Consider the following 19195-nt stretch of genomic DNA (forward strand, 5'->3'; position numbering starts at 1 on the left):
TATTTTGTGGATGTTCACTGTTCAGGCATAAATATTTAATTTTTTTTCGATCATTTTATAAATAACTTAATTTTCCAAATTATACAATAAAATCATAACCGAAAATGGGTTCGTAAGCAAGAGATTTTGAACTTTAAAGCAGTTTTCATAGGCCTTATACATTATTTTTGTCCGGGCTTATAAAAAGACTTATCTAAAAAATACTCGATTATTTCAAAGGCCAAGATGTATTCTACTCGCAGTATTTAATTAAAGCATCTGAAACATTTCTAGGCTACCAAGTATTCAAACCAAAAACACATGATTTTGTATTACTACGTATGGCATCGCCTTATATACTAAAAATAATACCGAATTAACTATGAGCGACTTTCACGGTATCATATCTCGCAAAGGCCATGACGCTAAGCCAAGTCTTTTTGGGATTACGTTGAGAAAGGTTGGCGGACTTTAATTATTGTCGAAATTTGTGGAAAAGGCAGTTCAGCCACCTGTCGATTGCTCAAAGGTTTAGAGGTTTAAGCCGGAAAGTCAGAGGTGTCTAAAAGAGAGTAGAAGAAATAAAAGCGAAATAATAAATAAATAAAATATAAGGCTGAACATCCAACCTCCCACGCAATACGAAAAATGGTGTAGGCCAGCCGAGTTTGTTGGAATATTTTGGGATTATTTTTATTTTATTACCTTCCCATCTATGTTCTCTTGTTTTCATTTTCATTCAATGGATATAGCCTTGAAGTTGTATGTTATTGCTAATTGGGATTTCAACATTCAGCTTAACCGTAGCTGTATATTGGACTTCAGCGAAATCCTGTTTTAACGAGACCATTTAGCATTTCATTTGTCTATAAATTTGCTTGTTACATTTCGGTTCCGGTTCAAGATGGTGGCCATTTTAATGGTTCAGAGGAAAATCTATTTTCAATTTTGAAATCGTAGTGTTAATTATTATTTTTTAATGATAAATTAATGTCTATAAGACAAGGTTTTTTATGCATAGCACAAAGGATAACAAATTATTATACGCAAATAATTATTCGCCTGAAATGAACACAAAATAAAGTTGGTTGTTTACAGGTGAAAAAATAGAAGTACTAGTACATATTGAATTATTTGGCGGGTTGGGAATAAGCCGACGTAGCTCAGTGGCCCAGAACACCTGACTGAACATCAGAAGGTTCAATTCCTGTCGGCGGCATTTCTCTTTACTCGGGAGATATTTTCAATTTGAATGAATATTTCAGCCGACTAATTATTGCTTATAATAATTTGTTGTCGTGTTTATTACTGTAGGTAGGTATTTAACAAATCTTACGATGCAGAGGAAATTTTTGGTTTGATTTAAAATGAGAGAAAATTAGAAATATTTTTTTTTGGATTCGAGGTGTGCTGTTCATAGAACTTCTAGTAATGTAGGATAAACTTTATTGAATTTTAATAAAAATTATATAAGGTGCTGCATATTTGTTGAATTTGCAATCTTCATCAACCTTCCAAAATGTTCTACTGAAAGAGCAAGTTTTACTCGAGATGTATCCCTCAGATATAAAGCAAATAGAAAAGTGTAATGATTACAAATCACGAAGAAAAATCTGGCTGAAAGAAGTCAATGAAAAACAAATAAAATAGAATAAATAAATAGTCTTTAGTCCGTCTTTAGTCCGCCTCAGCACAGGTCACCCTTGTGAGGAGGACTAACAAATACAATAACTATACATATATTCACTATCAAATTTTGTATGTACAATGTTTAAGTAGTCACTATAATAAATAATAAAAAGTAAGTACGGATCTAATATATTATTATTCGGTTTGAAGAATAAACAAAGAAAATAAAATGTTTTAATGATTTTGGAATAAATTATTCCACTATCGAAAAAAGACAAAACATTAATACATAGGGACAAAAAAAAGACATTTTTCGTATGAATCTGTTTTTTGATTGTTGTCAAGGGGCCAATGTCAATAAGAAGCTAAAAATATATGCTTACTAGCGCAGACCCGTGAAAAATCTTGGGCCAATTTAAAAAAAAAGTTTTTGTTTTTAAATATCAATGTTTTCCTTGCACGGAGAAAACTTACTGATTAAAATATTGCTAATTTATTAAAAAATCTTTTCCCGTTAAAAACGGGACTGCAGGCCTTTAACGAATGAGTTGACAAATTTCCTAGTAAAATATCAGTAAAACACGAATGTGTTATGGCGATGTCAGAACACGTGTTCATAATTTTTTTAATGTATTTAACGACTACTCTATATTATTATTAGTAGATTAAAGTATAAAAATCTTCAATCTTGGTCAGAGCACGAGAAGCTACGAATATAAGATTAAACAACTTAATAAAAAAAAAAAATACCAAAAGAAATACACATTTCGAATACTGAAATATTATAATTAAATTAAAATTGTTTTAGTACCTTCTTTATTTAACTAACAAACTAACCATCGGAAGACAAAGAACTCGGTCTTGGCACACACTATTTGCCTCACTCACATTCATTCATCGTCTCATACATACTCTTCGGTTATTATGATCCGACTCAAGAATTAGGTTTACTTGATCGTGTCATGTCCCCGACTTTTTCTACTATTCATGATGCACAGATGGGGTCTAATGTGGTGGGGTGAAGACCACCGAACATGTGGTCAACGAATGCCCGCTTCATTCATTCCCCGGCGGGATTGATGAGGTTCACATGGCGACGCCTGAGGCCCTAGACTGGCACTCAGACCTAGATGACCCCCTCTGACCCCCCAACATACGAAAGAAGAAGAAGCATGTTTCGTTGTGATAAGCATATTTCAGCAATAAAATATTTAAACTTATAACGTTCCATACATTATGAAGTGCTAAGTAAACTTGGTGGATTCCGGAAACGACCTTGTTTATATGAAATGCAACCCTTTAATTACACGGTACTTAGGTTTTACCCATGACTTAACAAAGCTAATTACAAGTCCCGGAAGCCTGTGGAATTTGCAAGGGAACAATATGGCGGCCGGTATTTCTTCAGGTACCCAGGATTCTATAACGTTTATAACATTTTCAACAATAATACAAAGGCCTAAAGGATTTAGTTAGACAAACCAATATTCCCGTGTTCAAGTCAAATCAATCAAGTAGTTTTAGGTTACGGTTAGCCTTATTTATTCTTACTCTACAGCTACACATTACGCTTGCTTGCTCTCATAGACAAACAACTTAATAGGCTTGCTCTACTATGAAATCTGGGTATCATTTCGATGCTGGAGGCCAACCACGTGACCATATTTTTGGCACCAGGAGGGTTCGAGAATGCCTTGAATAAACTACGACATCAGTCGTACATGGACCACCAAAGAGCGCAGTCATAACAAATAACCACAAGCATAAATAACCAAACAACGAAGTAAGGAAAAGAAAAGGTTTGCAGCGCAAACCTTTGCGCTGCAAACCTTTAGCAAACCTTAACCTTAAAAAGTAACTAGCATGCTAAAAATGAGTAAGGCGGGTAAATAGTGAATTTTGAAAACAAGCTCGAACTTTTATCAACCCGATTTGGGATTTGTATTTAAGATATTTACGTAGCCCGTAGCTCCATAACAGGGACCCCTATTCCCTTCTGACATATTTAACTGTATCATACTACTAATAAAAACTACCAAAATTATCTTCATTTTATCACCGCACATTTTTATTGGCTGCTATCTTTACGTATTATCGCAAGATTCAACTTCAATCAGCGAGGAGCTCAATTGGTAGAGCAGCGCCCCGGCAATGCGAAGGTCCTGAGTTCGTGTCCTAGACGCGACCGTATCTTTTTTTGATTTTTGAACGGACTTTTTGCAAAAAAAAACAAGAATGCGAATATATAAAAAATCTTCATTGACACAAATGTCGATCAGTTGGGTGATCTTTTTATATTTTTAATGATAAAGTAAAAATTTTGTACGCAATAATTATTATCCTGAAACACTGGAATTGAAAAAATCTTCCGAGAAAAAATACATGCGGCCGATGGAAATTGAACCCGCAGCCTTCTGATTGCCGGTCAGCTGCTTTCACTCAGGGGCCGTAAAAAAATAAAATATAAATGAGATACAAATTCGTACAAGAGCCATCGCCCACGGTCAACCGTAAAACTTCCAAGCGTATATTTTCTAGGTAATAATGTTCCATGACAACAGCTCTGTTGTCATGTTTTCGTCTTTCGAACCCCCTCCCAAAGACTTTCTCCCCCGCGCCAATCTTCTTAAGAATTGCCACCCGCGTTCGGCCCTCATGTCTCACTAATTACTGGTTACTAATAATGACAAACACGTCCTGTTATGGCTTCCAAAAATCATTATTTTTACCACACAATCACCACAAGCTAATACGAACTTAGGGCCAGTTGTTTAGCAAACAGTCACATTATTTTGACATCGTCACAATTCGATGATATACACGGAAAAAAATGAGTATTTATAATTTATTAAGAATCTCCTCAAATTATTCGTAATTTTTCCTCAGGAGATATTTTTAATTTGTATTGATATTTCAGGCGACTAATTATTGCTTATAATTATTTTTAAAACAGATATTATTGAATAATTTTAAGTAACTACCTACTCTAAAAATGGCTTCTTTCCATTTTGTTTTTGTAAACAGCAGTACAAACCGTGCTCGGTGAATTTATTGGTTCCCCAGTAATGCCTGCCGGGTTATTTGATATTTGATAGGTGGAATGCAGTTTTGGCGTCGTCAACCTTTTCAAATTTATGATATTTTGAAAACTTTTTTGTATAAGTTTTCATTATCAAATATTCAACAGAATAAAGAGATAATAATACAACTTTCACGTTATATTCCGATAAAGATAACATTTTACAATTTCAACTATTTCGATGGCCTAGCGGACACATGTTTTAAGTGCAGTTTAAAGTAACAAGAATAAGGTATTTTGAAAAGCATTTCTCAAGATATACTTCGTTAATAGACGTTTCGTGGGAAATTTACATGACTTATTTCATCTAGAATGGATATAAAGCGTATATTCATATTAATTTTGTTGCTTTACTTTTTTTAATAAACCTGGAGTATTCTTATGTGTGCTCTATGCCATCTATTTTTCAAAACATAACTAAGTACTCTAAGCAGAATTCTTGCCTGAATAGACTATCCAATAATTACAATAGCGTATTATCCAAGGTTGATGTTTTCAGTTGCGAACTTACCAAATACAAGAGGTCCATAAAATAATATTTCTCTGATGGTTTGTTAATAATGTTTATGTCGCTATTGTTTATATGTCTATTATGATTTGATTTATATCTTAAACCTCTCTCCATGACTATAAATGTATTGTTTTGTAAATTTTTCGTTTTATATAATCTTTTGTTTTGTATAATTTTTTAATTCATATTTCTTTCTCACAAATTAAATTTACTCATTCCATATTATGCTGTCTCAGTAGAAGTAAAGTCACAAGGAGGAAATCCATAATTGGTTTTATTTTGCTATATAATACTTATGTACAAACTGATTAAATGTAAACTATCGATTTCCCGAAAATGAATAAATAAATAAACAACTAGTGCTATTTTACTTCGAGCGCAATAAAATTATTTGATTAATTATGTCTTTAGAAAATCTATTTTTTCTGACATCTGTATTTTTAGTTTCTTTTGCTTTGCAAAAAGACGTGGGCTTAAACTAATCGGTTATTATGTCATTTAAAATGATGTGTGCAAATATAAATTATGTACTTATTTATTTATAATACCTACTTATATATTATATTAATGGAAGGCCTCCATATGATAGTGTTTTATACAGTAGCTAACAGTGATGGCTCGTTACTTTTTGTGTGTACTAGAATGTTAATACTACAAAAATAGCATTATTAATGTATTATTATTGTAGCCGAAAACTTTTTTTTTTCAAAAATCGTGTTTTGTATGAAGATTTTCAGGAATTCCGTCCGGCGCACAGCCGAACTGAAATTTCTTGAAAATCTTCCTACAAAAAAATCGTATTTTCGAAAAAATTAAAAGAAAAGCTTTGGAACAAATAACATCAATTATGCCAAATTGTTCAAACTTAGCACTCTATCATAATCAGAAGTCACGAGCCGCCACTGGTAGCAAATACAAATTGAGTTGAAAAAGGTCAACAAATTAATTTTACTTGTAATCGAATGATATTAATATTATTGTTGTGAATGACTTTGACAGGTTATTATATTGAAAGGCATTTAATATAGGCACGATTGACGGCCTCCGTGGTCATATGGTTACGATCTTTGACTACGAATGCGCAAGTAATTTTTTTTGATTAGTTTGTTTTATTTCACAATTTAATCATTAAAATATATATTTTGTATATTTTCGGTATGTTGCAGAGTGAAAGATACTTCCAGTGTCGCCTTGGCGATAGACCGCCATTCAGAATCGAAAGGTTGCTTGAAATGTCTATAGCCGTGTTTGGTGACCAGATCTAAATAGCCAGGTACTTAGATTCTTTCCTCTTACCCATCCCTCCCCCCTCCACTACCTTAAACCTCACAATATACCCAAATTAGGTATGCCATGGTCTCACTAGCACCAGACGGTTGGTAGCAGTTGATAGAGACTCATCAATAAAAAAAAACAACTAAAAACCTGGATAGTTTATTGCGGTTTTTTTCGACCTGTTTCTCACTGGTTGTCAACCCCAGCAGTGACATGTCAGCTGATCCGGTTATCGTGTTCGTGGCTTCTATCGTCTTTGTATCTTTCTTGCAGTAATCAGTTTAGTAATCAACTCCCGTCTGTCGTGAGCAGTCCGAGTCTTCGCCGCTCGTGTCGTGTTACTCCCGTGTTTCTTATCACAAAAATCTACCCATTCATTTCAGTACGATGTATCAGAATGAGTGTCGCGTATCGTAAATTGTCGCATTTAGATAGGATTTCGGTCGATTTCGTACCGAGCGACCATTTAAAGTGGTGCTTCAAGTTCAGCTGACGAATGGATTCCCGTCAGTTTATTTTCTGTGAAAAGAAATTTAAATTACACACCACCGTTTGAGAGGCCGAGAATAAGTGCTACATTAAAAATCGGAAGCAAAATTAACGATGTTCATTGTTTGAACGTACGCTGACATAAACACGAAAAAGCAAATTTAATATGACATTATTTACAATGTTGATAAGTTTAATAATTTGACGTGGTTCAGAATGAACTCTAACTATTTAAACTGCATTTTAAAATAGTATTGACTTTCAATGAATTTCCTGTTGACAACACGATAAAGATACTCTTGAGTAGACGCTGATAAAATTTGAATGTATTTACAAATTTGCCGCGAAGATTTTGATTTGTATTAAATTCTTATCATTAGACATTAGACAGAACAAATAAAATTCTGCGATATAATCAACAATCAGTCAATTAGTAAGACGTTATCTCATTAGCAACTTGTCTCGAACGGTACATAATAATAAAAATCACAGAGATATATTAACCGTTTTGAAAATAAATTGAGCGAAGTCGTAAAAATTACTTGAAAGGTTTTTTCAACTGACAGCTGTTTGAAATGAAGGAAGAAATGGCGGGAAAGTCAACCATAGACAAAGAGAAAGGCGGCTGGCCGAAAAGTTACGGGAGCAATAAGTCAAGTTCTGACGGGATGACAATTCGCAGCGAGTATGCTAATTATAAATTGAAGTTGCCATTGAGTTATGGGGAGGGGTACACGAGAATCCCGGATTCTTCGGATGATCCTCCGCGGTTGTTGGGGATAAAGAGTTCCTGGTTGTTTGCGCTGTATGTGGCCTTTTATGTATTTTACCTGGTGTCTGGTGGACTTGTGTTCTCGGCGTTGGAGGCTCCTATTGAGAATGAGGTGAAGCAGTCATTGCTGCGCTCGAGGAACGAGTTCTTGAGGATATATCCAAGCGTCGATGGTAAATATAATTTTTTTTTAAATTTAAAACGTTTTTCATCAATGTTTAAATAAAACCAGATTAATATATGTGACACATTACGTTACCTATATGTTTTCATGGCTTGACGTATTTCAGAATAGAGCTCGCCATACACTACGCATTTAAACATCAACCATTTTTTTCGGAATGACATGTGGATTATATTAATTTTATTGGTATACTAAACGTTCTATTTTTAAATTTTATTTACATATCCGTTCAAAGGTAAAATACAAAAGGAATAATTTATGGACTTCCTCCCGTTTTAAGCATATTTTTGGTTTGTGGATGTATAAAAAAATGCTTTCTAGATTAAGCAAGAGTGTAGCTATAGCATTCGGATGGAGTTGGGTTCGACCCTAAGGGGGGGGGGGGAGGTTTGATCCTGGGGGAGAAAGGGGGAATGGGACTTTATTAGAATGTTTTTGGGACCTCTGGTTTATATTGAAATATATTTTGTACATTTTCATTCAAAATAAAGAGAACAACAATATTAATTTTCTATATAATTTAGTTGTATGCTTTACATTACCTACCTCACTATGTGTAACCTATTCTGAGGTAGGTGACAGGAATTTACAGTAAACATATTTAATTGCTATGTTATTGACAGATTTAGGAAATGCTAAGTTTAAATTTATTGACGGAGAAGAATTAATAAAGTATAATATGTTGTGTAAAAGAAGAATAAAAGAAGTGCATTTTTAGACAAATGGTTAAAAAAACGACGATTAGGTAAAATAAAAATAATTTAAAGAGAAAAATGCCTACAGGGTGTCTGGGGGGTAAAGTGCGCTAACTTCAGTAGGTGATTTTACAGGTGGAAGAAGTAAAAAGATTAGTAACTTTTTTCGAAATTCCAATGTTTTTTTTTCCCACAGAAGAATATTTATTTTCACGGACAAACAATTCAACTATCTGAAAAAGTAGGAATTTCAAAAAAGTTGTTCGTCTTTTTTGCTTGCACTATCATGTAGAATGATCCCCCAAAGTTAGCACACTTTACCCCACACTGTATAAGCATTATAAGCAATGCATAAAGAATAACAAGTTCTATTATTTACATCACATAAATATAAGATAAAAGAAATGGTAAATATTGTTGTATTTTCCAGGAATGTAATCTATGAGTACTATTAGCTTTTTTCCTACGCAATACTAAGGCCGATGGGGAGGGGATATTTAAACCCCCCCCCCTAACCCCTCCTTATATACGCCCTTGGTAAATTGTAGTAGTGTGTATTATGTTATTAGGTTATCATTTATCATGCATTTCGGAATTTACAACTTGCGTAGGACACAACGCTATTAAAGTTAAGTTATCTCAAGAGTAATCACATATTTCACTTACCACTTACCTTTTTGCAATAACAAATTATGAATAATGCAGACATAATAAGGCAGTATAAATAAACAACATTATTCAAATGACAAAATATGTTAATGAGTCTATAACTATGCCATATATGTAGTTTTTATGTTTTAATTATCTATAAATTGACCTACAGATATACATCTGTGCAGTGGGGTAGTGTAGGTCGTTGGGTAGGACACGATTTCAGAATGAGGTAATCAAATTCTTAACTGAGGTATTGAGGTGTCCCACTCGAATGAGGCATCCTGGGGGTGGCATAAAATGATCACCTCAAAACATTTATACCAATACAAAGAAAAAAGTTGTACAAATATATTTTATGAGTTGGCAGGACATTACGAGTATATCCGTTTTTATATGGGACATTTGAGGTGCATCTTGCAGGAGGTATCCAACATGCCTATAGTTCAAATATAATGGATACAAGAAATGGATATAAAAAATGGTTCCATGATACTTAACACAGTGACAATTCAACACACATTTAAAAAGTGATATAAAGTCATTAGAAACGATGAATTTTTTTTTTAACCTAACCTAACCTACATAACCCAGTTAATAATTTTTTTGTTTCATCACTTTATATAACTTTTTAAAGATGTGATGAATTATCATTTTGATGATTTATCCGGTCACCATAAAAAATAGCCCTGCCATTGGATAATTCTGCTTTCATTGCCTATTTTTTCTTAGCCAAATTGTAAAAAATAACACACTTACTAAATTTTTTATCTACAGTAACCTCAAGTGTAGAATAATAATTTTGTACAGTTGTTATTGTTGGCAGGTTTCTTTAGAAAACAACAATATAAACAAGAGCGTTTTATCATAGCATAACAGAAAACAACTGCTCACGGTGATTAATGAAGATCTGCTAACCGTTGGGTGGGTTAAGAATGTTCTTGCAATACTTTCTAGCGTTCATGTGCTTTGTTTCTTTCTCGCTTAGGAAACCCTCACACAAACAGTAGCGTTCATTGCAAAATTTTCAACCTGCCATGATAAAATAATTGACCAGTAGTTGAAAAGCTGTCAATTTTTTTTTTAACAAAATATTATGCTATTGAATGGCTCAACCAGCCATCAGTACCTACAAGGAACAATTATTTTTCTGTCAGTTCTTTTTAAATAGCAATCTGAATATGAAAATTCTTTTTTGTTTCCAATTCGGTATGCGTCATACAATGAGTAATGGGTTAGGTACTTGACCAATATCCGATACGACAGGAAATATCCAATTATGGTTTGAATGTATTTTTAATTCCATTCTGTCAAATGCACGTCCTTTGAAATGCGCTTGGACCGACGTTTCTTTATTAAATTTAAAAAAAGCGAAATGCAAAATAATCATTTTAGTATGAATAGGAAAACGTTTTGACTATGTTCCGGGGTTTTTATGAATGCTTTATGAAAAATGTAAAGGAAATCCACTAGGAGATTAACTCATATAGGAATGTTGAAATTTGTTGTGCTTTTTACATAAGGCTTATTTCGGATAGTTGAATTGCTTTTTGATGTGAAATCATTAGCTGTTTTCTTGAAAGTACGTTTGTGTTGTATACATAATATAAGGAAATAAGAGAAACTTGTATTATAATTTTATCAAACTTTAACAACGCGCCATTTAAATTCCGTACTAAAAACTCCACCCGACCGAATGACACTGATACTGCCCAATAGCGAATTCGAAATGAATACCATAGGTGCGATGTGAATATCAGCGACTATGGGACCTTCCGTCATATTTCTTAGGTCCATACAAAACATACTAGTGGCGCCAAGCGGTAGACCTGAAAACCTTGGAAATCTAATGGCTGGCTAAGTGCACAGCACCTTGTTTGGGATAGTATTTTGCCAGAGTCAACAGATTTTACTGTAATTATCGTCAAATAGGATTTAAGATTTTCATGGCCAAAATTATTTTTGCTATTTGTTTTTGGGGTGTTTATGCCGTGTTGCGCCAACTGCTTCGTTAGCCAACGTTTCGGACAACGTTACAGTGTCCATCATCAGGGCAGATGTGTAATTGATAGTGGTGAAATGTGTGCTTAAGTACGTCTGTGGCGCATCACGGTATCGCCCTGATGATGGACACTGTAACGTTGTCCGAAATGTTGGCTAAAGAAGGAGTTAGGAGTTAACACCCCAAAAACAAATAATAAAAATGTAATTATCGTGTTTTGAAAAAAATAATATTAATTAATTAATTACTGAAGATGTTTCTTTTTTTATAAAAACGAGCAGTTTCTTGCGTAAATTGTGATTTTGGAATTAAAACAATTTTTTGTAACCTATATTATTTAGTATTAATATTTTATATTATGGTATACTAATCTCTGTTGCAATTGTGTGATGAAATTCCTTTAGATCTATGCAAAAAAATTAAAGATAAAATATATTGTGAATATATATTTTTTAACTGTACCTATTCCACTAAGTTTGATTTAATTTAGCTGTTTCTAATGAATTAATAAACTATTTTTATAAACCATATTTATCTTTGATATTAAAATACGCAGAATTTTTTAATGTTTTACGGAAAATAACGACACGCCTCTGTTCAATGAAAACCATCAAATTTTTATAATAACACGCCATTTGATTATTTTTATTTTTCTTGCATTTCTCCTGATCTCAAACCCACGACTTCACCGAATGAACCCAAAACTAATCTACAGATTCTATCATATGATTACATTTTTACAATCAATAATAGTTTGTCACGTATGATCATGAGGTTTAGTGAATATCACGAAGTTGTTACAATTATTCGTTAATCAATTCTTTTGTTACATCATCAATATATCGTGTTCTTAACCACGATGGAATCATGTGGTTTAACATGCCAATAAAAGCAAGAATACATAGAAACAAGTACAACTTATATCTTTATTTAATATCTGGAAGTTTCTCACAAATCAATCAAGGATGGACGCCATTTGTACACAACTAGATCCCACGCTTGTGATAAAAACGTCCATTATTTGATATCAATTGTTAAGACCCATGTTAATTAATGATTGATGGCTTTAAAATTTTAATGTTTTGAACTGTTACTGAGTTTTAAAGACAATACCTTAGATTTGATTTGTTAATCTTCTCCTTGATTTTGTTTTGAGGGAGTTTTTATCTTTCATGTGCAAACTCATATTTTAGTATATATCTTTTGTTGTATTAGACGATTCATCCTAAAAAGTGTGCTTTGTGTACATATTCGTATTAAACACTACAAATACATGCCACGATCCTATGTAAAGCAAAGGTAAAAAAATATTGTCCTCAAAATAATTTACATCCCTTCATGTCGAATATCTAATGCGTGGCGCTTATTAACAAAAAAATATTTACCACAATTTACATGTGCCCTGATGTATGCTGTAATGCTGCCCGAAACGTTGGCTAAAGAAATAGATAGCGCAACACGGCGTAACACCCCAAAAATAAATCACTATAAATCTTTCAGTTATTTGATACAACAATGTCCAGTGCTTCTTTGATTTAAAATAATGATGAGGATAGGTCAGAGTATTCGAACAATTCATCATATTTCAATGTTATTTTTCAAGTTCTGTGAAAGTTCTTTTCAAGTTATGTTATTATTTCAGTTCTCTCAAGTAACTGACCTATAATGATATAGTAACAGAACTTGAATAGGACATTCACAGAACTCGCAAATGAACGTTGAAATTTTTTATTTTTTTATTAATATCAATAGCAAAATTTGTACATTATGTAGGTTTAAAGTATAATATAAGTATATTTTTTGTATTTTTTTCACAGTCCTCCTCACTAGGGTTTCCTGTTCTGAGGCGGCCTGTAGTTTTTCTTAAATTTTTGTATTTAGTTTTGAATTGTCTTTACATTGTCTTCATAATGTTTGTAAGTTGATTGTTACTTTGATCTCTAAGCCATGTTTTGACTTTTGTTTTAAATATACTCATTTCGTTTATTTTTTTGGTTTCATTTGGTAGAGCATTGAACAATTTTATAGCATGGAATTTATTATTTCTCTGTCCAAAGGATGTGTTTAAACTGGGAGTAATCAGGATATTTTCGCTTTTTGCCCTGGTTGTGTATTTATGTTGGGCAGTGGAGTATTCGGATATGTTTTTTTTCAGTTTAAATAAAATATTTTTTGAATATAGTTTCTGTACATTGTAAACATTGAAGTTTTTGAATATTTCTTCTGTCGGAGTTCTAAGCGGAACTTTCAGTATAGTCTTTAATACTCCTTTTTGTGCTATATTGAGCCGCTCTGTGTGAGTGCTCAAGGCAGACCCCCATCCAGTTATTCCGTACTCTATTTGTGATTGACACAAAGCATAGTATACTTTTTTAATATCGTTTATATTGAGGATATTGCGAATGTTTCTAAAGAAGTATATGTACCTGGTTAGTTTTTTTGTAATTACATCTATATGTGAGTTCCAACGGAGATTATCATCAATTTCAATTCCAAGATATTTGATGCTTTTGGAGTGTGCTATAGTGGGACAGAGGCATGATAAGCCTTGATTTTTTTGATAAATTCCTTGGCATGAATGTAATTTGAGATTAAGGTCCTCTGACGGCTGCCCTCTGGCTGTTTTAGAAAATGTCAGATATTTTGTTTTATTGACATTAAGCGTCAGGGAGTTTCTTTTAAGCCAGTTTTGCAGGAGACCAAGTCCGTGTTCAGCTTCTTTGTAGGTATTTATCCAATCTTTTTCTTTAAATAAAATTACTGTGTCATCAGCAAAACTAATGATTTTTCCTCTTGTTTCTAGGTTACAGATATCATTAATGTATATTAAAAATAATATCGGACCTAGTACGCTTCCTTGTGGTACTCCATGGTTGATTAGGAGAGGTTTGCTTTTTCTCTTGTTAATTTGGACGCTTTGTGTACGCTCCGTCATATAGCTTTTTAGTAAGTTTAGTGTTGTACATGACATACCAATTTTTGAAAGTTTTGAAAAAAGTATTTTGTGATCTATTGTGTCAAAAGCCTTTTGTAAGTCTATGAAGATTGCCAAAGTTTTTTCTCCACTGTCTAAACTTTTAGTGATCATATCGGTAATTTTTTCTATGGCGTCACTAGTACTTAAGTTCTCCCTAAATCCATACTGAGTTTTTGATAATTTTTTATTATCTTCTAAGTAGGATAAGAGTTGTTTTTTTAGTATTCTTTCCAATATTTTTGAAAATGCATTTAGTAGGCTTATTGGTCGGTAATTGTTTATGTCATTTTTACATCCTTGTTTAAATATTGGTATAACAATCGCTTTTTTGAGGGCTGTAGGGAATATGCTATTCGTTATAGACATGTTGACTAAGTATGTAAGTGGTTCGATAAGTTCTTTACAGAGATATTTTATTGCGTTGGTTGAGATTGTGTCCTCCCCCGAAGAAATATTTGATTTTAAAGAAGAAATTGTGTTTTTGATATCGTCAGCTGTAATTTGTTTAAAATTGAGCTGATTTCCTTGCTCAGGTTGTTCGTTTATTTGTACATCTTCGTTACATTTTGTAACTTGCTTTGCTAGATTCGATCCTATATTTATGAAAAAATTATTGACGTATTCAAGTATTTGGTCAGGATTATCAGCGTATGTCCTGGGAACATTGTTTATATTCAGCACGTCAATTGATGTAACGTTGGCAGATTTAGAACTGGTTATTTCATTTATTATTTGCCACATTTTCCTGGGATTTTGTTTACAATCTACAATTTTTTTCTTATAGTAGGTTTCTTTTGTATACATAATAACTTTTTTGCAAATGTTTCTGTATCTTTTGTAGTATCTTAACATGTGTATATCGTATGGAATTTTTTTAAGTTTCTTGTGTAACTCGTCTCTTTTTCTTATGCAGTTTATAACATTCTGTGTAATCCATGGTTTAATATGTACATTTTTGTGTGAGATTTTCTTAGTAATTTTTGTGGTATTAGATAGTATATTATTCTGAAGAAGTTCTATGAAATAATTCCATGCATCATTTGTATTGTTCATACTTTGCAGTTTTTTCCAATCGGTACATTGTAGATTATGTTTAATGATATTCCAGTTGATTTCTGTTTTTTCTGTTGTTAATGGTTTTTTCTTCATTTTATTTGACTTGTTTATTTTTATTGAAAGCATAGTTGTATAATGATCGGTTATAGTTGAATTAAATACAACAGTTTGAGTAATGTCTTTTGTTTTACTCATTATATGGTCTATGCAACTTTCACTGTTGTCCACTTTTCGAGTAGGAACATTTATTAAGCTTTCCAGTCCATGGGATGCTAGCATCTGCAGATATTGAATTCGCTTAGGGTGTCCATTTTCTAAAATATTTATATTTACATCTCCAATAATAAATATGTTTTTCGTTTCTTTAAGAAGGCAGAGTTCCTCGTCTACGGATTTAAGGAATGGGTCGATGTTTCTTGTTGAGGGCGATCGATAGATTGCTAATATAGCTTTTTCTTTACTGATTTTAATTTTTAAACAATTGGCATTTGTGATAATAATTTCTTCAACTTCGGCTTTTATTTCATTTTTAATGTATATAATTACACCATCGTTTTGTTTTTTGTTATTCAAACTTGAGTAGGTTGTATATCCAGCAATTTCCAATTTCATGTATTTATGATTTATCCAACATTCAGTAAGTATTATTATTTGAAAATTAACTTTTAAATATTTCAATAAAATTTGCAATTCATCAAAATTTTTTCTTATGCTTTTTATGTTTTTGTGTAGTATATTGAAAGAGTTGTTATTTAAATTCGATAGATCATTTGGTTCCGAGGTTAATATAATGTCAGCCATTTTTATATTTTTTTTCGTAATCGTTTTTGTGCCCTTTTGTTATACAATATTTTTTATATCATCTACATGTTTTATATAAATTATTTTTTCGGTTGGCATTCTTCGCGTCATTATTTTTCCATCTTTGAACCAAACGTAGGAGTACATTTTTTCATTGGCAGATTTTTTCGTTTTCCAGAGCAGTTCCCTTTGATATGGGCTCAATTCCTCTGCAATATAGATTGGTTCGGTGGAGATATCTTTTATAGCTGCATAATTAATATTTTTCCTTTTAGAAAGAAGATTGTCTCTTGTCTTTTTTTCCGCAAATTCCACTAGCAGTTTCGGTGACGCATTGTTCCTTCTATCATGTGTCCTTTTTATATCAATTATATCATTGTGCTGGATTTCCATTCCTGCCGCCGCCGCAACTCTTTTTACTATCTCCATCTACTGCTCTCCATTTTTTTGGGGAATGCCCGCTATTTCTAAGAAATTAGACCGAGATTTGTATTCGAGGTCTGAAATTTTTATTTCAAGTTGTTTAATAATGATATTCTTTTCCTGGTGTTCCTTTTTTATGTTTTCAAAATCATTTTCAATTTTTTTATTTTGTATAATTGTTATTTCTAGTTTTTTTATTAGTTCATCGTACTGACTACTCATAAAATCAATGCTTTTTTGAGTGTCCTGGGTTTGTTTTTCAATTTTTGATATAATTTCTTTTTTCATGGATTCAATTTTTTTTTCAATAATCTGTATAATTTTATCAATGTTAAATTTTTCTTCGGTTTCCGTTATAACTCCCTTTCCTCTTGTATTTGCCATTTTCTATTTCTTTTTTTTTTTTTTTTTTTGGTTTATTAATTATATTTTTATTAATGTTGGAATAAAAATGCCCCTAAGTATATATTAATTTATGTAAATTGTCTATGGCGAAATAGTTTTGTATTGTCTATGGTTATTGTATGTTTTCACCAAAGTTGATTTTGGGTTACAATGACAATACTCTTTTTGCACTTCAATTTACAAATGATTAATTTCACTGCCACCGTCACAAATACTGCCACTTTGTCTAGCGTATCACTATATATTGTTTTTTTAAGCGGGTTATGTTATTAGGTTGTTTTATTGACACTATATTGATATTATTTACGGTGCTGTCAAAAACGGCTATTGAGTCAAATCATAGACAAGACAATTGTTGAAATACAAGATGAATTGTTCAAATTCTATGAAACAACCCATCTTAAATACACATGGTTTTCGAACAATTGGGTTTTACATTTTTTTGTGTAGCCACCAACCAAAAGTTTAATTTGACTTTAAAAATAAATATATATTTTTTAATAAAGGAGACGGTTGACGTAAGGTTCCCGTAAACCCTTAGGCCATAGGCCCATTGTGCTATCTCCCATTTTACCTCAATCCTTTAACAACCCAGTCCCTTTATATATGGCTATGTAAGTGTCTGTATTATGTGTTTTCCCAGGTATCTGAGCCTTGTTCCCAATAGGGCGGGACATTGGCACCAAACTTGAATTGGAGTCTCTTTATTCTCTTCACATTTCCTGCATCTGTTGGTGTTTTCCGCTCCCATCAACTGCATGTACCTCCTGAGATGGTAGTGTCCCGTTAGTAGTCCTACCAGTTCCCTCAGTGAGTTTCTGTCCATATTGAGTAGTTGTCTGGTTCGCCTAGGTTCTGGTCCGTTTATGAGTTCTTTGGATTGCTTCATTCCGGGTGCCCTTTCCCATTCCTCCCAGTGTCAGGATTTGACCCACCTTTGAATATATATTTTAGTGTGGCAAGCTGCTATTCCTATATATATATATATTATTTATATACAATAAATAATAAATGAATAAGTTAATAATAAGTAATGTTGGCTTTGGTGGTGTTTTCTCGGAAGATTACGGATCATAAATTGGTACACGGTTGTCATTTCTGAAAGATTACAGGTTGTTATATAGTCGTTTCACTTCATGTTGCCGATTATAGAAATCCAAATTAAGGCGATGCCATACGTAGTAATGCAAAGTCATGTGTTTTTGGTTTGAAATTTTGGTCGCCTAAAAATGTTTCAGATGCTTTTATTAAATACTGCGAGTAGAATACATGAATTGGCCTTTGAAATAATCGAGTAGTTTTTAGATAAGTCTTTTTATAAGCCCAGAAAAAATAATGTATTAGGCCTATGACAACTGCTTTAAATAACAAAATCTCCTACTTTTGAACCAATTTTCAGTTATGATTTTATTGTATAATGTGGCAAATTAAGTTATTTATAAAATTAACCAAAAAAAATTAAATATTTGTGCCTGAACATCCACAAAATAAAATAAAAGGCACTTTTTGGCCATGTTTTTTTCTTGCATAAATCAAAACAGGCGGATGGTGTTAAGCGGGAATTTAAACCTTATCGCCATCTACGTAAAGGGTGTTGTTGATAGCGGCTCCATTTAAAATATTACACGACGTAGTGCATCGCCTTAATAAACGAACCAATCAGGGAAAGGAAAAAAAAAAACTGCGCAGAGCGTGGGAGGCGGTTTGTCCGTCCCACTATCCATGATTTCTGTTTAAATGAATCTGAAAGTGTACAGGAAACTCGCATTGTAATATCACTATTCAGTCCTCGAAAATAAAATCTACTTTCGAATTACTAGTCTTTTACAATGGCGGGCCAAAAAACTTAACTATATATCGCAAATCGTTTAAGGAAAAGTGAGGGTTTATTTCCACTTTTTAATATTTTGTTACACTATTTTGTTAAACACTTTTACAAATGTGTTATAATTTACCCACCTCACTCAATTTTAGCGTCACTACGCCCGACGACATTCAGATTTGTCTTACTTTAGCGAAATTTACTTTTCTGCGCAAGGTCGGGTCCTTTCTGCGTACGACTGATGTCATCGTTTATTCAAAATCCTGATGCCAAAAATATGGTCACGTGGTTTGCTTTCAGCTTGTCGAAATAATACCTAGATTTCTTGCTAGGGCAAGTCTATTAATTTGAATGTCTATGGTGCAGACTAACTCCCCCCATCTCCTGAAAAAAAATCACTCCGCACAACAACCCTTGTGAATTTGCCAATTTTTTATTAAAATCC

The 19195-nt window shown here is 32.8% G+C and overlaps 1 protein-coding gene across 3 annotated transcripts in view; it reads left to right on the forward strand.

Annotated features, from left to right (window-relative positions):
• Positions 1 to 19195, forward strand: part of LOC149419770 (potassium channel subfamily K member 6-like) — a 295617-nt gene that overhangs the window by 142453 nt on the left and 133969 nt on the right. Inside the window, exons 1-2 of one of the 3 annotated variants that reach the window (XM_089637020.1) lie at positions 6825 to 6855; positions 7529 to 7907. The exons of 1 other annotated variant lie outside the window; for it this stretch is intronic. In XM_089637020.1, coding sequence (XP_089493146.1) covers positions 7538 to 7907 — 370 coding nt within the window. In that variant the 5' untranslated portion in view covers positions 6825 to 6855; positions 7529 to 7537. Of the gene's footprint in view, positions 1 to 6783; positions 7908 to 19195 lie in introns of those variants that run through there. One more of the 3 variants, XM_089637019.1, reaches the window with a different exon arrangement.

This window comes from Hesperophylax consimilis, chromosome 11 (assembly GCF_061612785.1).
Source record: "Hesperophylax consimilis isolate HC1 chromosome 11, BYU_Hcon_1.0, whole genome shotgun sequence".
Lineage (NCBI taxonomy): Eukaryota > Metazoa > Arthropoda > Insecta > Trichoptera > Limnephilidae > Hesperophylax > Hesperophylax consimilis.